General features: G+C 40.8%; 1 protein-coding gene across 2 annotated transcripts in view; it reads right to left on the reverse strand.

The window, feature by feature from the left end:
- EPHA4 (EPH receptor A4) overlaps positions 1–24171 on the reverse strand; it is a gene marked incomplete at its 3' end in the record, with an annotated part of 146956 nt that overhangs the window by 32974 nt on the left and 89811 nt on the right. For both annotated transcript variants that reach the window (XM_081243311.1, XM_081243312.1), the window contains exons 6-8: positions 4710–4834; positions 3531–3690; positions 2247–2358 (exon numbers count right to left, since the gene is read on the reverse strand). In XM_081243311.1, the coding sequence (XP_081099437.1) occupies positions 2247–2358; positions 3531–3690; positions 4710–4834 (397 nt within the window). The remainder of the gene's footprint in view (positions 1–2246; positions 2359–3530; positions 3691–4709; positions 4835–24171) is intronic.

The following is a 24171-nucleotide window of genomic DNA, read 5'->3' on the forward strand; positions in this document are numbered from 1 at the left end:
ACAACTAGAGAATGCCTCCAACCAATATCTTGGTTGAGATTCGAGACGAGACCCACTTTCTGTAAACAAGTGTTCTCTCAAATGGTTCTGAACATTCTGGGGTGCTGGATTTCAGTCAAATATTTTTTTGCAGTGGCAGTTATTAATAATTTTTTCCTTAGTTTTAAACTTTTAAACAACTTTATTTTCTGATGACACAAGTTGTTTATACACACTGTAAAAATTTCAAATGTAGAAATACGTAATAATGAAAGCAAAAGCCCATGTAAATCTATACACTCCTCATCCCACTCCCTCCTCCTGGCTATCAGATGGATATAGATTAATGCCTATAGTTCCCATGTGTTTATGAGCCTGGCATGTGTACATGCACAAAGTCAAATGGCAATGAATAAGAAAGAGGTCCATCTTGATTGACTTCCAAAATCAAAAGCCAGGAAAGGAAAGAACTCTGGGAATTCAGATTCTGTTCAGGCCAAGTTGAAGTTTCCAAAGCCTGAGCTGTACTATTATATAGGGTACAGTGGGCATGTCTAGATGTATGTTTGTGTGTGTGTATTACAGCAACAGGGATGAGTGTTTGTGGTGGGTTTAACTCCTTCAAGACGAAATTCACTGCTCTAATCCAACAGACTTTGAACCAAAAAGAACAAACACGATGGCAAATGTAGGTGCCCACACACAATAAGGAGTTGTGTTGTACTGTGTGATAGAGATCATGATTGATCTCTATATACCAGGACATTCTGGAGAGTGAGAGTAGAGACATGATATTAATAAATACGGGTGACAACTGAAACCATCCAGGCAAACTAAGATATATGGTCATCATCTTAATTATAATGTACCACAAAGTGAGAGAAAATCATGGTGGCTTGCCCAGGTCAGTGGAAATAGCCAGAGGCTATGCTGTGACATCAATGAGCTCACCAACTGATGAGCCAGGAAAAGACAGTGCAACAGACAGTGGCTTGAGATCCAAGCACGGCTATTGGGGGTCCAGTAGCAGATCTACCACTAAAGCAATATAGTGACTCCAGACAAGGACTATACCTTTCTGAGTATCAGTTTCCTCTTCTATGACATGAAAAGATTTATATTTAAGAGGATCATTTTGACATCCCCAGGTTCTGCTTTTTTCTTAAAAGCCCCACCTTGTAAAACAGTTGATGGCATGGGGGGTGGGGGTGGGGGGGTAAAGGTTGGAGAAGGGGATGATTCTCACACGTGAGACAAAGAGGACCTAGATGTGGACACACATTGAAGATGAGCAGCTGTCCCCTCAAACCCCCTCCCCACCCATTCTTCTGGAAGCTCCAGGCAGTGTTAATACTTGATGGAGGCAATGATAATAAGAAAAACTGGATCAAAAGAATATTCTGTCAAGCTCAGGGGTTGGCAAAGTATGGCCCTCAGCCAAATCCAGCTCACCACCTGTTTTTGTAAATAAAGTTTTATTGTAACACACACACACAAAAGAATATGCTGTCAAGCTCTTTCTATGTCTCTCTTTTCTAGACTGTTTTTTAAGTATCAAGTTAGAGCGTAAACTCTCATAGAATAAGTAATTGCTGTTTTAGATCCATTTCCAAGCACAATGCCATGCCCATGAAGTGCTCAAAGGATACTCTCTGGAAATGTTGATGGCTTTTCCTAAGGGAAAATGGAATGCCCACTTCCTTGCTTTGGTTACTGTCATTATGAACCAATATCATGTTGAAGTACTCTCTGTGTGACAGATTATCTACTTTGCCTATCAAAACTCTCCTGTCAATAACTCTTAGAGGCAGATATTTTATTATCCCTATTTTACAAAAAGGAAACAATGACTCAAAGAGGTGAAGTAACACAGTTGACAAATAGCAGAGCTCAAATTTGAGGTCTGTTTTATATGGCTTTTTTTTTTTTTTTGGCCTTTGGCAGTCAGTTCAGGCTTAAGAGAGGTATAAATGTAACACCTTACAGCCTAGAGTATCTAGAAAGTTCCCAATGGCCTGCTTTTCAGCTTAGTTTCCTGCAATCAGTTGGGTCTTTCCAGGACTCTCAGTGGTAAGGGCTGCCACCAGGGTCCAGCGGAAGCTCTAGCAGCGGGGTGGGGAGATCAAAGCAAAGAGGAGGGAGTTTGTCCTGCAAATGCCATGTTTATGATGCTAATCAAAAGCCTCAGCTTTGTGTGGAGGAGACAAAAAGCTCCCTCACAAAAACTGGGAAGGGGGTCAGGGGCAGTGAGTGGCTTAAGTGCTTACCTCCTGCTGATGACAAAAGCGGCGATGAGAATAACCACTAGCACCACGCTGCCGGAGACGGAGACCAGCAGGACGGTGGAGTTGGCCCCGTCTCCAATGATCCGGGAAGGCACTGGCAAAGACAGTTACACAAGGATCACCTTGGGCAAGGTCCTAAGAGCTAGAGCTTCTGACTGTCACAAGTTTCAACTCTCTGAAGCCATTTGAAATGCTCACAGCCTATTTTGCTCTACGTTAAGTATTCACACAACAGCATCTTCTAAGACAGTCTTAATGAGACAAAGACATTCTTTTTTATAATTGTATGAAGAACTCCAACCAGAAGACTCTTATTAAATCCTATGGTAAACATTTCTACTCATTGCTTTTTCTTCTTTTCTTTTCCAGTCTCAGCCCAAACTCTTACTTAAGGATCTGATGAATTCCTTAGTGAGATAAACACCTGGAAATTTCCAAAAGGACAAGAAGTTTTGAATGACCCCTCCACTGCATCCTCACACCCCATCTATAAAAAACCTGTCTATGATTGCCCAGCTCAAAAGCCACTTCCTCCTTGAAGACTTCCAGGATAATCTCAAAGGATGTCAAACCCCTTCAGATTTTATTCTAGAGTACTTTCTTTCTTTTTTTCATTCATATTCTATTTAATAATTTGTGAATAAAATTACTTTCTAGAACTAACGTAGAAAATTCTGCCCCACCAGCTCCTTATCCAGTAGGCTCAATTTTGGTTTGTTAATTATGGAGGGGGGATGTCTTATGTAAATTGCTTATTCATAGGTATGCCCTCTATTAACATTTTGATTCAATCATCCAGTTGGTCCAGCTCACAATGTTAAAAGATTGATGTAGTTGTCTAGAGGGGCTTTTAAAAAAACTGATCTGACTTGATTTGAACAGATTCCTAGAAATAAATAGGAGAGAAAAAAAAATTGGTACCTTCTCTAATCTTCCCAGGGAGAAAACTCCTTAGCTTAATGTAAGATAGTTATGCAACTGTCCATTAGTCAGTTTGGCAATCCCAGTTTTCATGGTTTTTGGAAGGCTCAACACAGGAGAAAGATAGACATTTTTCAATCATATGAAAAGACAGATCAGATACCGTTACGAAAAATGTTTTTCTCTAAATAGCAAGAGGTGTGCTAAGTTACAGACACTGGCTATCTAGTTTCAAGCAATAGTCTTTGCAACAAAATGTTTGCCTAACCAAAAATGTGTATAGCTTCTTAGTTCACCATAATGGGATTTGCCCTGGATTGTACAAAGAATCTCAGAACTCGTTACCTGTGTTGGTTGTGACCTCCAGGGGCTCGCTGAAATCTCCATAGCCAGCTGCTGTCCTGGCTCGGACATGGAAAACATAGGAAGTCAGAGGGTTCAGGCCTTTGATATCCGTGTTCCTGGCAGCCGTCCTAACAATCCGATAGCTTCGTTCATTCTGATCCTACATTACGAGAGGATAAAATTAAGGAAGGTGGCAAAATAAATCTCCCACTTACTCCCATACAGTATTAAAGCAGCCAAGCCAGTCCACTCAGAGGTTGAAAGTAAATGGAGATTGATAAACTCTAAACACTATATTCAGTTCAATGTTACAAGTACTATTGTTACTTAGATGTTGAAAGAAATGTGGAGTTCAGGTATGATCGCTATTGACACTGACCATATCCAGATCTTTACCCATAATCTTTTTTTGAAAAGAACATTAGATGATGGTTGATGGCTTTTCTCACTCCACACCCAGCAATTTCACAGAAATAACTACTGCAAGAAGGTCCCTTTTCTTTTTCTATTTTCCATTCTAGAAAATGTCAAAAATGTTATAATCTGGTTTCAAAAAAAAAAAAATCCTGTCCCCTTTCTGCTTTTAATAAGGAAGCCAATAAGTGATTACCTTTAAAAAGAAAGAGAAGATAATTGTTCATTTTCTAGACAACCTTGAATGCAAATAGCTCTCTTCAGAATGCTGTCCTTTAAGAGACAAGTTATTTGTAAAAAATAATGTCTTTCTATAACTTTAAGAGGCTGAAGAATGCAATTTTCTTTCCTTGATTTTCTATTAAAAGTCATCAAAATCCACACCTTGATTCTGAATAGCAGTGATCTACTTAAACAGATCATTATTTCAACTTTTATGAGTCACTCTTCCTGATAGAAGGTTTATAGATAAGACATTCTTAGCTTAGCTATCTTGATTTGCAGGACTAGAAAGAAAACATAGTTATATTAGAACATAACGTATTTTTTCTCTTTTTTAAGATTAGCAACTTAATACATAAAATTCATAATTGGATTTGATTGGGAAGCAAAATGCATTTGGTTTTGAGATTTACTAGTATTCCAGGACTTATAACTGACCAAAACTATAGAGAGAAAGAAAGGAAGGAAGGAAGGAAGGAACGAGGGAAGCAAAGAGGGGTTGGGGGGAAGAAAGGAGAAGAACCTTGCTTATTCAAGTAATACCTTCTCATAATACTTGACTTCATACTCCAAGATCACCCCATTGGGCCGGTCTGGTTCCAGCCAAGCCAGAGCAACACTGTATCTTGTAACTTCTTTAGCCTGGACCAAAGCAATGGATGAGGGTGCTAGTGGGAAAAAAAAAAAGATATCTTACTTTAGGGGGAAAAATTGGTGGCATCAGTCAATAATATCATCTTATTTTAGAAAACTGTGAAGGATTGTCTTGTCTTCTGCCAGATCCCCGTTTTCCTCTTCCCTAGTACAAAAGCATACCATTTTATGGTTCTTTCCAATATTTTTTTGTATATGGTTTGTCTTAAAAAGACAATCTCTGAAGTAGTCTGGTAAGTCCATGGGCCTTACAGTATCACCTCTATAGCACCTGCAGCCATTCCGCAGAAAGGCCGTAGGTATAGAGGATGCTATCTGCTTGTTTGTTTTTTTGCGAGCCATGAAAACCTTTGGAAAATCTCCTCTTAAGCTCAGAGCAACTGCATCTCATCCTACCTCCAAAGAATTGAGTGTCGTGTTATTGGTCTTTAATTTTAGACGAGAGACTTTGCAACTCTTCCAAAGGTACTGTAGGGAATGCCAGAAGGCAAACAATTTACATACTTTCCAATATAAATAAAAGTATTGCTTAATTACAGTAAGAGTTTACAGTTTGAACACAACCAGGCAAATAATGAAGAGCACAAATAAAGCCATGATAGTCTCTCTGGACATATATGGCATTTTGCAACTCTTTTACAAGTTGAAATATTGCTTTTGCCTGCTGAGTAGCAAACCTTCTTCTTTCCACTGAGAAAGACACAAAAGCCGTCCTCCACCGGCTGTATTATCAGGGTTGGGGAGCAGAAACTTTTATCAACCCAGGCTACCTAACCCTTGCTTCTCCACTGTGGTGGTCGCATCTCCAGCCACCCGTTATCAAGCTCTGCGGTGACCAACAATGGCACAAATGTGCCATCTCCAGGAAGAAGAGGGAGCGTTCACGAAATCTGTGATCTTATCTAACCAAGCTGCTATAGAACCAGATATTAGAGGTTTTCCTTAATTGAATGTATATTTTTATTCATTCTCAAATTGTGAATATATATATGGAAACAAACGTCCAAAAGTGGCCACTGAGGAACAACAGAGTAGTGCTGGGTTATCCTCCTGCTCTTCCCCGACACACACAACTGCCAAATCCTAACTCAGAGGAAGAAAAAGAAAGTAAAATAAATTATCTGAAAATGGAATGGGACTCGCTGCAAACCCTCTGATCGCATCTGACAGGTATGCTGGTGGCAAGGGATGCAACCAGATACACCAAAGTTACATGTCACACAAGGGAATCTTCCTGCTAAAGCTAATCCAGCAGAGAGCACCTCTTGGGGGGGACCATCTGACAGCCTGGCATCTCTGTTAGGGGTGCCTTGAGATGGTAACACACACGCACACACACGCGCGCGCACACACACACACACACTCTCTCTCTTCCCTATTTCTCCTTCTCCTTTTCCCCCCACCCCCGCCCCCAAAGCTATTCCAGATTGGATCTCAGGCATAAACACAAGTGAAGTTTCGATACCGTAAACACATACATCCTCCATCAAAGGCAACCCCAATGTTAGTAATAGCAAACTGAGTGAACAGAGAGACACGCAGCAGACATATGAAAGCCACTGAACACCTGAGGATAATGAGAACCGGAAATGTGCTCATTCGCTGTGTTAAGGCTCCCCTGCAGCCTCCCACATTTTCTCTCTCTCTTTCTTTATTGGTTGACACAGAGCCATTGTCCAGCACAATGCAAGCAGTGACTTTCTTAAACATAGAGGGAGCAAGGAGGCGAGGAAGGTTGCCTGGCTGTGAAAAGCCATTTCACTCCAGTTAATAAATATACGGCCTAACAGAGCACTTTAGCATCCAATCCATAAAAAGGGGCTCTCCCAACTCTCATGTTCAGGATTGGGAAGTGAAGTAGAAAAGTGAGGCCGTTAGAAAGAAAGCAGGAGGGAGGAAAATCATAAAGTTCTAAAATGAACTGACGGTCAGAAATGTTCTGGATCAGATCCTGATCAGACAGATTTCTCGGGAAAGAATTGTCTGGCTGCCCTTGGAGTGAGCGCACTGATGAACTAAGATGGTTTCTCTCTGGTTGGGTTATCCCTAAATTATTGCATGTGGGAAGTGAACCTGATTCCCACTTCAGGAGCTGGAGCGGCAGTGCTCCTGTGGCCGTTCAAAGGGCATATGAGCTCCACCGAGGGCTCACAAAATCTCAGACAGGCAGTTAACAATATCATCGTGGTAACTAATTGGATATTCCTAATGCAGCCCTACTTGGAAAATTCATAGGCACGAACATAAAAATAAACCGAGAGCATATGCTTACTCAGCTGTTATAAAAATGGAGGAAAATGAGATTAAAGAGGAAAGGAGAATAAATCATTGTAATTTATAAAAAGTATGATACTGTGTGGCTGTGAAGTCTGAATTCTTTCCAAACAGCTCTTTTTCAGAAGAGCATTTTTATCAGGTCATAGTGACAGAAGCAACCCAAGACCAAGTGAGATTGAGAATCAGACCTAAAACTGGGACGCACGTTATAGTCAATAGGTCAGTTATTCCTCCCCCTGGAGAAGAGCTTCTTAACTTCTTTGGCAAGAAAAGCACTAGTTTGGGAAAAACTGGGCTTTGCCACACGGCCACTTGGGCGAGAAGATGCCCTCCACGTTACAAGCCGCATAAGGGTTCTTACCTCGCCTTTCCTACCCTGCTTCCAATACAGCCTCCAACTCTACATTTAGAAGCCATCGCCGTGCCTTGTGTGCCTTGCCTGTGGCTCATTTCGCTAGAGGAGGCATTTGGCAATGGCATTTCTCAATCATTTCCCTCCCCCAGTGGTTCCCAAGCATCAGTCTTCTCATGCCACCCAAGTAATTGCTGCCACATCCCGCTGCAATGTGGACTATGATTTAAATAACAATTTTCTGAAGATGACATACTTTATTTCTCGAAAGAAAACTTCCCTCTAGAGTTATCACGTGCAATGAATGGCAGGTAACCATGCAAATAAAATTAATATATACTTTACAGAATATGCAATAATAGTATAATTAATACAATGTAAAAAAAATACATAAATGCTCTTGCCTCTCTAGGCTTTGCCCAAAAAAGAGATTAGCCAGTGTTAGAGAAGCATTAAGGATAATCCTGACACCAATTTGAGATTCTGACCTTAGAGAAATCAGAAGTGAGAGAGAATGGAAAAGGAACTAACTTTCACACAGAGCAACTCAGTATTACATAACGTTCCATCTGCGTCTCCCCTAAAATCATCTCTGACGCCAGCACTGGTATGTTTCCACACGTTGGTAAACACGGCCAAACCCTACTCTGTTTAGAAGTGTTTTGGATCCTGAGTCCCAGTACCTCAGGGCTCTGCCCTTTGCCAACAGAATTAGAAGAGGAGATAAAAGACTAATAAAATAACAGATTGAACACTCGTCGCAGATACGTGGTTTAATAGGAGCTTTGACAAATCAGTGTCTTAGTTCAAAAGAAGGCTTCTCATCATACCGGGAATTTTGGTCCACATAAAAAGACCAAGCAGGGCTTCCCTGGTGGCGCAGTGGTTGAGAGTCCGCCTGCCGATGCAGGGGACACGGGTTTGTGCCCCGGTCCAGGAGGATCCCACGTGCCGCGGAGCGGCTGGGCCCGTGAGCCATGGCCGCTGGGCCTGCGCGTCCGGAGCCTGTGCTCCGCAATAGGAGAGGCCACAACAGTGAGAGGCCCACGTACTGCAAAAAAAAAAAAGACCAAGCAGAAGAAAGGTCCTGCTTGCCTCCCAGTTTACATTCCCAAACCTTATGGAGACTTGGCTCTTCCTCCGTACTGACTCATCCACTAACCACAAACTTAATGAGCACCAATGGAACACGGCTAAGATGGAAACGGGCAAACAAAGCTAAATTAAATACAATCTTTGGTATCCAATTAAGTGCCATCTTATCCTTTAGCCTCTTAACTGAAAAAAAAAAAAAGACAGAGAATTTTTTAATAGTCTTACAGAGAAGACACTCTTCAGTGTCAACCCAGAGAATCCATTTTCTAGAACTCAAGAAACAGTTCCTGCTAACCTTCTTATCCAAGTTTCATCATGGCAATAGGGAGAAGAGGCTTCCTCATTACACTGTGTCTTCAGACACATAATACACCTGCAGAAGAGTGAGAGAAGCTGGGAGGAAGCTGAGGGTTGATGTAGGTATGCTCATTGTAGGAAAAAGGCACATCTTAGACTGAAAGACATTCCTCCCTACCCACAGACTTCCTTCATAAAAGAGATGTTTGCTTTAAGGAAACTTTTGTGTCCCTGGACATAAGCAGGCTGCCTTAAATGGCTAGAATTTTGACATAACACACAACCAGAAGAGCTGGTCGTGCTAGTTGACAGCAGTGTGCTTAGAGAATCGTGACGGATGGATGCAAAAATCACAAAGGCAAGAACTCCTAAAGGGTAGTTTCTAAAGAAAGATTTGTGATTTAATTCAAATCAGCCCTTAATTTTCAATTTTTTAGAGAATTTTCAATGTCCATTTTCCTGTCCTGAGATGCAGATGTCTGAGACCACCTTTTCCTATTACTCTCAAGGGGATTTCAGTAGTTTTGAATCCAAAACATGGCCTCCATTTCCTCTTCTTTTTACTTACAAATCATGCTGACACATCAATCATCATTCAATCATTCTACAAATGTCCTTTAAGCCTTTGCTTGAGGAACTTAAAGTAGAGCTAAACAGGCATTTATGTTTTAAAACTTAGACAGTACTTGACTAAACAGACAGTAACTGGGATAAGAAGCCAGAATGTAGAGGACTGCATTGTGGATTACAGAAAGAACCAACCATGGAGGATTGGGACTAAGGTTGGGGAAGTGTGGTCCAGATTGATTTGTTGGGGCAAACAAGAAGCAGAAAGGGGAGAGGATGGCTGATCACAGCTGCACTGCTGCACATGTGACTGGAAAGTTCAGGAAATCACTAGCACCTTGGTTCTGTGAGGGCTCATCTAGGACACATGAAATGAGGTAAAGATGAAAAAGCATCCTGATCCACGTGGAGTGGTCTTCATTTTACTAATTTGATGGGAAAAATCAATGAATTTAAAAAGGATTTTGGATAAGAATCCAGGTTTGAAATTTACTAGCTGCCATCTTGGACAAGTTACTCAAGTTTCCTTGCCTCCATTCTCCCATCTGTAAAACACCTTCCTTTCAGATACAAGCATGTAGGCTATTAGAATGCACAACCTATAAGCACAAGACTTATCTCTATATGCCCGCTATTCAAGATCTTGTATGGCATACAGTGGGTGCTCAATAAATTTGTCAAATGAACAAAGGTGAACTAAATGTTTAAATAGACCTAAAAAAACTCTTTGTAGTCAGCACAATGTTTTCTAAATATAAAGTATCAGAAGTAAGTCACCTCTAAAACAACTTTATATCTGCACCTGTTTCAGATGACCTTTTGTGGGTTTGGTGTTGCTATTTAGGTTAACTACGATATTGACAATCAGGGGTGAAGCAAATGACAATTCTAATTTTAAATGGAGTCTCTGTTTCCTAAGGGTTTTTTGGCGCTTCTGAACTTTTGTCGAACACACAGGCTGTAAAATGTCATTCAAAAGTAAGTTAACATTAAAACTAGTTTTCACTGCACCTGTTACAGACAGCATTTTGAGAAACTGCTCTTTCCCTGGATGAGGGCGTTGACAATATGTTCGGTATTTCTCCTCTGTGTCTGGAGGGCATATGCAAATAGTTTTCCGGACTTCCTAACTACAAAGGTGAGTGGTGTTGAGATTCCCTTCAAGTTAGAATCCTAAATCCAGAAAGAGCCCCAAGCAGCCCCCTAGTTTGACAAGACCAGAGTTATCTCTAAAGACTCACTAGTGTAAGCAAAGTCACCACCAGGGGCAGCCCTTAGTACAGCATATATCCTTGAAATCCCACAGAAAGGACATCATTGTTGAAGTGTCTGGGTAACCAAGTAGAGTGCCCCCTGCAGTCAGGGTAGGGACAGCAAGATTAAGCGTGTGAAACAGACAAGTAAAATGGTAGAAAACATCACTTTTTAAAGATGGAGCAAAAACTCAAGAGGATAAAAGGAAACTTTTACCGAAGCTTGAGGCTGAATGATCTGAGCTTTCCACTAGGAAGCCAAGATAAATTCTCTCCCCATCAAATAATTCTGTATTCAAAATAATACGTACCCTTGAGAAACTGAGAATGCTTTCCCCGTAGAATCCGCATTGGCTATGTACCTGTGATTACTTTTGGTTTGAGAGCAGACCACAGAGCATCCAGAAGGCACAGGTGGGTTTTATCTCTATGTGTGTTTTGGATAAACAGAAATAGCATAGATTCGGGGCTCCATCACGACTTTCTAACAGTCGTGCGTCTCACAATGAAGAATTACAGGAGGTGCTTTGATGTCAAACAGAGGTGGTTCCTTTTAGGAAAATGGTAAATTTCACCTTCTTTGGTTCAAAGCTCAGCAGTTCTAACCACTCCCCACCGATGTGAATGCTGCAATTTTCTTTTATTCACTTCCTCAATGACTTGCCATCAAACACCTACAAGTCATTTTACTGCAGCAGTTTGGTTCTTGTGACACCCAATAGGATGAAGAGAAAAAGAGACATGGAGAAAAGAAAGGGAGGAAGGAGTCACTATAGTCCTTCACTTGTGGGCTGTAAAACTGTCTTCTTGGGTCCTGCATCACAAGCATTGAATTATAAAGAGTTTGGGGGACCTTGGGTGGGGAACACAGATGAAAAAGACCCACTGCATTTCATTACTGGCTCAAATTAGCGGGGAGAAAGGAATAAGGCAGGAAATAAACAGATGCAACAAAAGGTCTCCAGCCTGTGGACAAGGAAGAGTGAAAATGGCCCTTTATGGACCTTAAGAAACCTAAAGCCAAGGATGCCAGTGGTTCTCAAACCCATCGTTTGAAGGGAAGACGTCTTTAACCTCAGCAGAGTTTTGTTTCCCTCCCCAGGATCTGAATTGAAAGAGGTGATGTTTACTTAAGGGGTCTTTCCCTGATAGGAAAAATAAACCCACAGTTTATACATAGCTCTACTTAATGCAAATAGCATATTTAGATTGAATTATTTGGAGCTTAAGATGGTCTTTGTTCCCTCTTTCTTTCTCCTTTCAACGCCACAGCTCTGATTTGCTCTTTATCAAAGGTTGGTGCATTTTAAAATGCTGTCAAGCATCAAAATTAAATGCTTCAGAGCACTAATGATATCCTTGTGATTAAGGGTTTTGCCATCGCAGAGATGCTAAGAACTCGGGTGCTAATATTAATTGCTGTCTTCCACATCCCACCAAAGGGAGGACAGGATTCTTCCTCTGAGCTTTGTACTTCCTATGGCACCAAACACCACTGAGCAACTTTTATTTTTTACTATGATATTGCAGTAGTTCATAGCACTCAACAGTGCACAGAGTGCTTTCCTAGACGCACGATCTTGTTTGCACTACATTCAATCAATCAGCTGGATTAGCCCTCTGCTAATCCTTAGATAAAAATCATTAAAAGACTCAATCCCCATCCACCCTCCCTGAATACATCACTGATGTTGTAAGAACTCAGCTCTGCACCCCATAGCTTTTAGCTGCTGGACCATTAATAAGTACCGAAGCATATTTTCTCATAGTCAAGAAGTGAAATTGTTTTTAAAACAAACAGACAAAAGGTATGGAAAAACCTGATTATTCTCAAATTGATATGGAATTATTTTCCTATTCAACAAGAGACGTGGAGCCAAATTCTCAACTAAAGTCTTCAGGAGACTGAATTAAATGAAGTTCATTTATATTTAAATATGGAAATATTAATATTAAGCTTATACTTAAAATGTATGGGGGATGCACTTTGTTTCCCATAAAATGATTTCCAAGGTCAGTACATACAGAATCTATTTTAAACAAATATTGTAACATAAAGCAGGGTACAGTAACATTTACCAAAAGATACAACAGACCTGTGCTTCCAGTGAGGGACAGAATCTGATCTGGGGACATTAATGGTGCTTTAACTAAGTGATCCAAGAGCAAGACTTTAAAGCGTTTAACTCAGACTCTTATTTCTGCAGAGAAATGGGTGGCAGATTATCTCAGGCAAATTCTTTACAGAGAGCTATCACCCACATTTTAAATAAAGGAATATGATGCAATTCTTAGCCTTTACATTAAGTGTTTGCATACAGAAGGTGAAGGTCTTGGGATAGGCCTCTGTGGCTAACTGCCCCAAAATGGGAGTTCCCTTCCCATAAATGTTTCTGGGATGGAGCTGCTTAGACAAGGTCTACATTTCCTAGATCTCTTCACATGTAGGATGGTTCACGTCCCTGAGTTCTGGGTGTGGGTTGGAGTAGTGAATCCCCTTCTAGATCTATCACATAAATAGCTCCCTTGGGACTCTCCATCCTCTCTAACCCACAATCTGCCAGCTCCATGTTGGTGCTCAGGTCCATCTTGGAAGCTCCCCATAGACCCTCCCCCCCTTCACCACCAAGTGGATGGGACTTGAGCAGGAAACAATTTTCTATCATGTTAACCTGCTAACTGACATTTGGGGTGACAGCAGCCCATTCAGGTAAAGTGGAGCCATTCAGGGAAAAAAGGGGCATCTTCATCTACAGATGGTCCGAGACTTACGGTGACTGTGGTTCGACTTGCTATTTTTAGACTTTATGATAGCGTGAAAACAATGCGCATTCAGTCGAAACCGTACTTCGAATTTTGGATTTTGATCTTTTCCCGGGCTAGCAGACGTACTCAGAAAATCGTTCTGGTTTTCACTTTCAGTACTCAATAAATTCAACACTTTATTATAAAATAGGCTTTGTGTTAGATGATCTCTGCCCAACCTAAGTGTTCTGAGCACATCTGAGCTGGGCGAGGCTAAGCTATGATGTTTGATGGGTTAGGTGTATTTAGTGTATTTTCAACTTACAATGAATTTATTGGGGAGTAACCCCATTATAAGCAGAGGAAGAGCTGCAATAACATCTTCATACAATAACTAACTAAAATAAAGTGTAGGAGTACTGTGGCCTGCAGAAGATTGAGCTGCACTTGAAAGCTGCCTGAATGGTCTCCCTCTTGGAAGCTCCAGCTCCTGGGCACCCACAGCAAGCGGAGAGCCACTAGTTTGTGAGACACTGGCCGAGTGCTGCCCTGTGGGGTCAAAAATGCCAGGAACAGACTGTGCAGCTTTGCAGGGACACAAGACACAAGCACAGACCCAGATCTTCTAACAGTGACTGAATTCCGCAGAATCATGAAATGTTGGGCAGAAAGATTCAGCTGAGCTTGCTTTAATGGGAAATGGGAAAAGACAGCAATGTTCTCAAAATGGCTTCGTTTAGTTTTGTTTTTAGAAAAGAGTTAGCCTTCGTTGAATAGCTGACAGCTCATGCAGGTAAAGACTTGGGCCACGTGAATCAGAGCTAAACAGAGAAGAATGGGCAAATGAGCAAAAATATGCTTTGGGCCTCCTCTGCAAGGCACTTTCACACACTTAACATCATTTAATCCTTGCAACTCTCTTAAGTCCACAGTTATCATTAGCACCTTTGATTTTCTATTTGGAAACTCCTGCAGCACAAGGAAATGAAATGATTTGATCAAAGCTATAAAATGAGATTTTTAAACCCAAGTCTGCCTGACTCAAAAGTATGTGATCCTCTCTCCATATCACATGTCTGTAAACACACACACTCAACCGGTGTTTATGAAGTAACTAGTAAGTGCCAAGCACTGTTTTCAATCTCTTGCATGGATTAATTCATATAATCCTTACAAATACCCTCTCAGGCAATGTACTATTATTATTTCCATTTTATAGATTAGAAAAATAAGGTAAAGAAAGTTTGAACAACTTGCCCCAAGTTATAGCTTGTAAGTGATGAATTCAAAGGTCAGGTCCTAGAGCCCACATTTTCAACCACTGATCTATAAAAACCTCTAGTCTCTCCCCTTCTTTCACTGATAAGAAATTAGAGATTTGAAGGCTAAATGGCCTCTTCTTCCACAGCATCAGCTGCATCAGTAACAGAGCAAATGTTAGGTCTGCTATATGTTAGGTTCAGGGCCATCTATGTACATTGTTGGTTGCCAGAAATCCAGAGATAAATTAGACATGATCCCCGTTAATAGACAAAGTGTAAAGCTTTGGTGATGAATCATCTCAGAACTACCTACAGAGCTAAGAAGAGAATCACCTAAAACTGAAAATTTAATTACAAAATAAAATAATAGTATTTGGAGTTAAGGAAGAAGTGGGGGGCAAAAGGCAGGCAGGCTTCTGGAAGGTTGGCAATGTTCTTCTATTCTTTGACCTGGTTGCTGGTCACAGAGATGTTTGCTTTGCGATAATTCATTGACAATACATTTGTCTTGTCTATTTTTCTGTATGTGTATATATTTTTCAATAAAAATGTTAAAGAACAAATAAAAGTGTTAGCTAAGAGTATAAAAGATGGAATATTAAAATTAATAATAGCAAGACCCATTCACAATTTTTAGTTAACCCTCTGGGGTAAAAAAATCTGAAAGTGCCATGAAAGATGCAAATTTTTGCAAATTAGGGCTTTTATAACTATTTAATCGCTATATTTAATACCTGAGCCATACAGCAATTGCTGCTTTCCGCAGTAAGGAAAATGCATTCTTTAAATGCCTGTTTTTCTTTTCAAAATAACTCTCTTGAATTAGCATTCCTACATGGATAGCCATTCCATTGGTGTAGAATTACAAGTGAGTGATGTCTCAATGTGAAACCAAGGCCACACCCCCCAGAATTAACTGGGAATGACTCAGGGGGAACCCGAGCGTCTCTGATGCAATACAAGTGTGTCTTCTGTTTCGTCTGAGAGCTGCTTGTTTTACTTTCTCTTTGCTTACTAAGAAATCTGTTGGCAGGTTCTGACAAGGATTGTCCAACACTTGCCAACAGAAACATGGCAGGATTCAGTGTATATTTCCTGTTAAGTAAGAATGCCAGTTTGAGGCAAACAGGAAAACAAGTCTTTCCACTGGAAGGGGATTTTTAAGAATTTGTCTGAGCAAGACAACCTTTTTAAGATAAGAGAACAGGGTAAATCTAGCAACAACAGAAAAAAATTAAATAAATATTTTTCCTCTGAACGCCTCTAGGAAGATGAATCTTCTCATGGCGCCTCAGTATGTTGGAAAGTATCTTGTATAAACGCTTAGTTGAAATTGTTTTATGTGTCTTGCTTAGAATGAAGAGCCCTAGGCAATATAGCCCCCTCCATGACCAACAATGCCCTCTGAAATTAATCTTGAATATGAAGGATGGTGTCAAGGAAACGTTTCCTCCTATTGAGCAGAAATACAGCATAGAGAGCGGAAAAGGATTAGCTGCTGTGAACCAAGGCTTCTGTTCCTTTAGCTGTCAGCTCCACTGGAGAGCTTCAGGCATTCCAAATCTGGAAAATAAAAGCTGTGCTGTGGGCTTCAGGTTCTTTTGTTACTCAGACAGTTGCTAATCGTCCTGCTGTGTTAGGAACCAATGAGACAATGCTGTAACATTTAGCTTTCTGACATCCAAGGCATCTAGATCAGTCCCCAATTAAAGATGTATTAATCACAAAGACTCTAAAAGCCAGGATGATAGATGCACCCAGTAAATCTTTGCTCTTGCCTTTTACTTTCACACTCAGGTTTCCACATTTACAGGCAGAAATGCTTAAAAGCCTACTCTAGAAACTGACCAATAAAAAGCCTTGTCATTACTCTCTATCAGATGCTTGACGATTTCCTATGCCTGAAAAGCCTTTCAGAAAGAGGTAAGACATTGATCATTCTGCTAAAAGAGGCTGTCTGCTTTAATAAATAGATCCACTGAGGCTGTTTTCATCTTGACTTTTAAGTGTGATAACTAAATCAGGAGTATGGCTTTGCCGCTTGCTACAGGGATATCCAAATTGTCTGCGTAGTTTAAAAAAAAAGCCCTTAGATAAACCTAGGAAAATTCAAGGAACAAAATATTAATAACGCTAATACTAATAATACTAATAATCTCCTCCAAGTCAGGCCAAGTCACCCTCAGGTCATGGCCCCAGTGACAGTGAATAAATTATGATTCAGATACCTGGAACAACAGAAAAGGGTATGTGTTGGATGAAGCCCCTTGAATTCTGTGCTTTGAAATTTATGGTAATTAAAGCCTCAAAGTTACTTCTTCACATTGGTTTCCATTTCACAAGGCCATTGAAGATAGCCTTATTAAATTCTCCATCAAAGGGTATCATCCATATTGTTTGCTGTGAATAAGTGACCTGGTAATCAACCCCAAAACAAACAAAGAAAACAATTACAAAATAAAAGCAGGTAGCCTGACTGATACTATCATACAGGCCAAGAATCCAATTTCTTTTTTTCATCCTTATATAAAATTTTCATAGGAGGCATCTAATTACTCTAATACAAAATAAAGAGAAAAAGCCTCAACACATGAGGCTCATGTAACCTCAGAAAAACAGCATTCGCCATTCTGAGTTAGGGCAAATCTATTGAAATTAGATTCCTATTTTCTATTTCTGAGGTTAATGGAACCCGTAAGAGACAAGTACAATATTTGCAAGGTGCCAGGTTGGTGCCAGCTCGAGGTACTGAATTCCTTGGCTTTCAATGGAGCCTGAATATATCATGAATAACTCCTTCCCCATCACCGTCTCAGTGACAGTCCACTGTCTTCCAAGTTGAAAGATAGGAAGTCAATTAGTGTCACTTATGATGTGAACACCTGTCGACTAAGACCTGGACTGGGACCAATTCCATTACCATAGCCATTCAATGGCTGCCAGATGGTCAGGCCTTGGACCACTTATGGTGTAGTCCAGATACAAGAAGATGACCTAAAGACAGAAAGGTCCAGAGTCCCATTAGTCATCTCTTGATGACTAATCATCATCCATCTCCTGATGACTAGTCATCATCCAATTCCCCATCACATATAGAGTTGGAACAGGATACCTATTCTTCCTAATGGTTATTTTAAAAGACCTCATGAGCTGCTCAAAAAAAAAAAAAAAGTCATGGCGACCCTAAATTGAGTATATAATCTCCATAAATGGTAAGGATTTTCACCAGCCATTGTTATTTTTATCTTTGAAATTACTTTTTAGTATCTCATCTTTCTTTCTGTTATTGCATTTTGAAACACATAGGCAGAAAAGAGAAAAAAACAGAGATGAAAAATATCTGACAAAGAATAAAGTGGAGCATGAAATTATAGGCTACAGATGATCACTGACAGGATGAGATAGGCAGAGGAAACATTCCAATACAATTTTGGTTGCAAACCTATGTGTTGTATGCTACTCGGAACTTTTCCAAGTCCAAATGTTGTTTGGCTGAAAGAAAAATGGCTAAATACTGAGAAGTGATGGCCATGGGTGGTTTAGTAGAAGGTTACAAGTAGAAAGAGAGACAGAGAGAGAAACAGGAAGAAGACCAATCAGGTGAAGTACTGAGGCTCTCCATCTTATTTTCAGTTTGGTTTCACTATATGGAAGTCTGGGAAAGCTCTGAACACAGAGGATCATACTCAGGGGACAATATCCATGAACCATAGCATGCTGAGGAACTGGGGTTTAAGACTACCTAAGGAAGCCTTCGTTTTATTTGTAGCTAAACCTCTCTCATTCAGTTTCTTGCTGGCTATATAGACAAGCACAAAGAAGTGACTGGTAAGGGGAGAGTAGAGATACAGAGACCTTGGGGTTAAATTACAACCAGCATGTTTTAAAAATGCTTCATATAGGGCTTCCCTGGTGGCACAGTGGTTGAGAGTCTGCCTGCCAATGCAGGGGACACGGGTTCGTGCCCCAGTCTGGGAAGATCCCACATGCCACGGAGCGGCTGGGCCCGTGAGCCATGGCCGCTGGGCCTGTGTGTCCGGAGCCTGTGCTCTGCAATGTGAGAGGCCACAGCAGTGAGAGGCCCAGGTACTGCAAAAAAAAAAAAAAGCTTCAATATATAAACCGTCACCACATGCTAGGCTCTCAAAAAATGTAGCAATGAAATGGTATTCTTGCAGCCCTCCTATTTGAAACTCTATCTTTCTGGCAATTCTTTTGAAAGCTACGATAGAGGTTAAAAAAAAGGAGCATAATTTAAGAGAAGGGATTTTAAGCTTGGGAATTGCCAACCAAAGAATTAATTTTTTTTTAATTTGGGGGTATCAGCCAGAAACTAAACTGTATGTGCCAGAGTTTAAACTCCTATAGGCATTATAAGACTGAGGCTGAGAACAACCAAGATGTGAAATTTTAAAATGTTATTAAGGCCAATAGATGTCTCCAAGTGGGTCTGTGCTTGAGAATCCAAGATGACTTTTGTAGTCATAAAGAATAACAAAGAATGTATTAGGAAAGTTATAACTGTTTTAGGACCTGATTATTTTTAAAACTAGGAGGTTCACAGCATCTCACTGGGGCCTTTCTAACACAACTTGCTGAAGTGTAAAATTCAGTATTACTAGCTCCAACCAGGAATCAATCTGTAAATATCGGAAGGACCTCATTAGATCAACATTTCACCCAGAAGTAGTCCCACAGCGTGGTCTCTAAGAAAGATGTTGGAACAGGGCTCCATTACACTATGAGCAGTTTTATGAATGTTATTTCGTGTGTGTTCTAAAATAGGAAGGAAGGAAGAAAAGAGAAAGAGTGAAAGCCATCCTCCAAAGAACTCATACACTTAAGGTTATACCCTTGAAGAGTTAACAGTGAGATGCTTCCCATCTATCCATCTCCCCAAACGATACACTTTTACATTATATCAAGATTCCTTAAATATATTACCAGCCTCTTAGAGCCACACCTTAATGAGTTGACTAATCAGCATTGATGTATACAAGGAGGGCTGTGAATATAACTTATGCTTTTTAAAATCTATGACCACTGTTCTGGTTATAAAGACATTCAATGCTCGTACGGCAAGGTTCTGCTGTATTTATACTTCTCGCTTTCAATGGAAAACAACGCAAGAAGGGTCCTGATTATATACTGTAATGGCAATCTTACCCCTATTTTTTTTTTTTTTTTTTTTTTTTGCGGTACGCGGGCCTCTCACTGTTGTGGCCTCTCCCATTGCGGAACACTGGTTCCGGACGTGCAGGCTCAGCGGCCATGGCTCACGGGCCCAGCCGCTCCGCAGCATGTGGGATCTTCCCGGACCGGGGAACGAACCCGTGTCCCCTGCACCGGCAGGCGGACTCCCAACCACTTCGCCACCAGGGAAGCCCCCTACCCCTATTTTAAATGGGGAAAATGAGATGATGTTAGCCAGGGGCTCCCCAACCCCAGGGTCTGGTCCCCGCTACAGGTCCGCAGCCTGTTAGGAACCGGGCCACACAACAGGAGGTGGGCGGCGGGCTAGCAAACGAAGCTTCATCTGCTGCTTCCCATGATCACACGCATTACCTCCTGAACCATCCCTCCTACCCTCAATCCCCCGTGGAAAAATTGTCTTCCACGAAACCGGTCCCTGGTGCCAAAAAAGGTTGGGGACCGCTGATGTTAGCAACAAGAACTCCCAAGCCTCCAAAAGCATCCTCCTAGAAAGTTTCCCAAAACCTTGCTCTCCTGAAGCCCTGTAGAATCGGGATGGAATTTAGTGGGTTTCAATGCAAGTAAGGGCTCCGCCAGCAACGCTTAGGATAACCTGCAACTTTCATATATCTATATATATATATATATATATATATATATATATATATATATATATATATATATATATATATATATATATAAAAGTCCTTGATTATCTTGGAGAGGGGAAGGAACACTCGATTAAGCTTTCAGGTAGTTGCATATTCAAAATCCCTGGCCTTGTTTATATGTTTGCCCTGGCTTTGATAAAGGGACATGGAAGAAGCTGTGCTCTCATCCACCTTCACGCTATTAGGCTCAAAATACACACTTATTATGTGTGTATTTAAAAAAAAGTGGGGGTGGAATTCAGGAGGCAGACTTATAGCTTGCAGTACCTTACCTAGACAACACCAACTCTCCAGGGAGCCATTGTGAGCTTGCCCCTTTCAGTGCTTGTTCCAATGGATGGATCTTATCCAAGCCTGTTACACACAGCAAACCTGCTGGAGGCGGGTCCCTATTTAGCACCCACTGTGAAGCTGAAGCTACACATTGAAGTTGCATTTGTATGCACACACCACCGACAAAAGGTTCCTAGATAAGAAACTTTTAAATTCAGCTACCTCCCAGCCTTCATCAAAGAGGCTTTTTTGACCAAACTGTCTGAGAAATTCATGTACATAGATTATCGTTTAGAAGATGCCAGGCAAAAAGGAGTGGCCCACCCTTCCTCTTGTTCTTCCTCTCCCCTTCCCTTCCAAGAAGGGTGGCAAATCCCTACCATTTTCCCCATAAGATATTTTAGATAGATTATGTTTTAGAGAGTAGCTCCTGTGCTTTGTCATAAAGCACATAAAGCACAGGAGAACCACAGAAGAGCTCCTCGAGGGTGGGCTGACCAATCTATCAGAATAGGGAAAGAAGGAATTTAACGTCAGAGCTGTTTCTTCAGCTATGGGTCTATATTGGCAGTCATTCGACTGACTGTTCAGCTAGATTCCAGCACTCTGGGGTACCAACCTTCACATGTATGACCAAAATCATTAGTGACCTTTCCCAATGAAAGCCACGGTATTCATGAGGCAAGTGATGTGTGGCACCATCTCTCTGTTTCTGTTACTGCAGTTTTGGGGGCAACCAAGGGAAACTTGTCCATTCTTCTGGCACAAGCTAAGGAGGAAAACATTTGTGTGTGTGTGCGTGCGCGTGCGCGTGTGTGTGCCCACCTGTGTGCGTGGGGGGGGTGAAAGGTAGAGGGGGACGATCTATTAAAAAAAGATTTTTAACACTCATAGAAATAGCTACGTAACGTATGCCTACCTTGACAGATTTAAAGTGTAAAACCTAAAAGAAATCCTCACGAGTCTTTACCTGAAGGCAACACAGAAAATGCTCTCTTCTTGTATACCAGCATGAAAACAATACATGGACACTGAGTTTCAGAGAAGGCTCTGTACAGCAGGGACAGCTGTTTTAATAGCCTCTGCAGATTTAAGATCTCTCAATGCAGGATTAGTCCTGCAGCATGGCTCTTGGTTTCCCCCGTGTTTAAAGAAAAAAACTCTTCAAAGACATCAGTATGGGGTTAGTGAAACTTTGATAGAAGTTTCTCTGGATCTTTTTGTTGATGTTTAGTTGCAAACTGGACCCCAGAGAGTCTCTTCTGGCTCCTCTGAGGAGACCGTCATTCATTCAGCCAGCTGGAGTGAAAACTAGACAATTTAGAAGCTCATCCAGAACCTTTGCTAGCCCTGCACTATCCATTTCTCATCTCAGTACTTATTTTTCAAATCTCTCGAAGGCTTCTCCGTAGGGTGTAAAAGTTGGCCGTCGTGTCCGAAGGAACAAGCATTAACACTAAGGAATGAAAAGCAAATCAGCATTAAGACTGTCAAGCGTTTAGGGTGAACGCTGGTGAAATGATTTCCCTTCTCACAAATGGACATGTGTGTATACTTATGTAGGAGTGAAGGGAAAAGAATTAGGAAGAATAATGCTCTCAGTTCTGGGCGTATAAATAAAACTCATTTTCTTAGAGTGAAATATTCACCTCTTTAAAAATGCAACCCAGTTTTTACTTATATGCAGTAATTACCACTAGGCTCTACAGACATACTATTTGTCTGTGCTGTTCAGTCAACCTTGAAGCTGGATAATTTAGTAGGTTCTTTTGGAAGGCTTTTTATTTTTTTTCCCCACCAGGACTTGTGGCACCCACCATGAATACAAATTCTTGGACCCTGGTGCCACGCACAAGAAGCTGTACCATTGTCTATCTACTGGTTTATTTTATTCTTCATCATGATCATAATTAGTGAGCATGCGTAATAATTATCGGGGTGGCAACAATATTCCATAGGCATGAACTTATTTTATATATAAAGTTAGAATCAAGAGACTGTTCTCTTTTTAAAAAAAAAATTGTACTGCATATTTTTAAAATGTATATTTCCTAGGCATTACGAAATTAAACCAGGAGCCCATGGCTGGATCAGAGCTGTTAATGAGAAAACCACAGCCTGGCTTCTCTGAAGCCCACTGTGTGCTTGTTTAGGCCTATAATGATCCCGGCACAGAAAGGACTCTCCAACCAGCTTCCACCTTAGAGGTCCTAACAATTGCATACCAACCGTTGAGGATGTACAAACAACTTTTCAGCAAAATTTCTCAATGGAATTGTTTACAATTTGTTTGAAGAATTTTAAAATGTGTCTTTAGAAAGATTTCTAACTTAAAGATTTCACTAGTTTCATCATGTGTTTTCCCTTTACATTTCTTAGGAGTAAGGGAAAAAAAATCACTTATTTGAGATCAAAGGCAAAGGAGACATCATCTCAGTGAGGGAGCAACCTTAAAAAGCAGCACAGATGATTATTTAAAAAATGCTGCCAGCATCTAGGAACCATACAGCAGTGCTAAGAATGCATGTTTTCAAGAGAACCGGAACACTGCCCCCTCAGAACAGTCCCTCAAGCATGTGCCACATTCTATATTTAAACCTGAATGTTATAAAGCAGAAACTAACACACCATTGTAAAGCAATCATACTCCAATAAAGATGTTTAAAAAAAAACACAACAAAAACCTGAGTGTCATTGGGAAAAGATTTGTGGTACAAGAAACTAAAGGCGTGTTTGAAATCCTAATTATTTTTGTGAAATCTTGTTCATAGAGTCAAAACCTCTAGAAAGAAGCTGTCTTGCTAAATATCAAAATTGTTTCTAATGTGAGATGAACCTAAATGTCAATCCGTCCCATCCTTTGCTGGGGTAGTTTCTGACAAATGAAACCAGCATTTCAACCTCTTCTCGTTGGTCCTTTCCAACTAGAGGGGTAACAATTTGAAGTAAGATTTCCAAATAATGAGCTTAAACTTTTTTAAGGCAATGTTAATTGGATACCTGCTAGAAGCTGGGCATGTGATTTCACATTTGATCTTCAGTATAAACTTGTGAGGATTAAATAGGCTGATGTGATGTGGGTAATGGTTAAGAACATGGACCCTAAAGCCAGTTACCTCCCAGCTCAAGGATTGGCTCTGGCCCAGGGCCTGATTTTGTAAATAACGTTTTATTGGGACACAGCCACACCCATTTACATATTGTCTATGGCGGCTCTTGCTTTAAAATGAAGAGTTGCATGCTGCAATGTCATCCTCTTTGATTTAGTACTCCAGAGCAGGGAATGGCAAACTTTTTCTGGAGAGATCTAGATGGTGAATATGTCTGCTGTGCAGGCAACCCTGCCAAAGGAACTCCACTCTGCTG

Source organism: Mesoplodon bidens, assembly GCF_964165515.1.
Source record: "Mesoplodon bidens genome assembly, chromosome: 8".
NCBI classification, from domain to species: Eukaryota; Metazoa; Chordata; class Mammalia; order Artiodactyla; family Ziphiidae; genus Mesoplodon; species Mesoplodon bidens.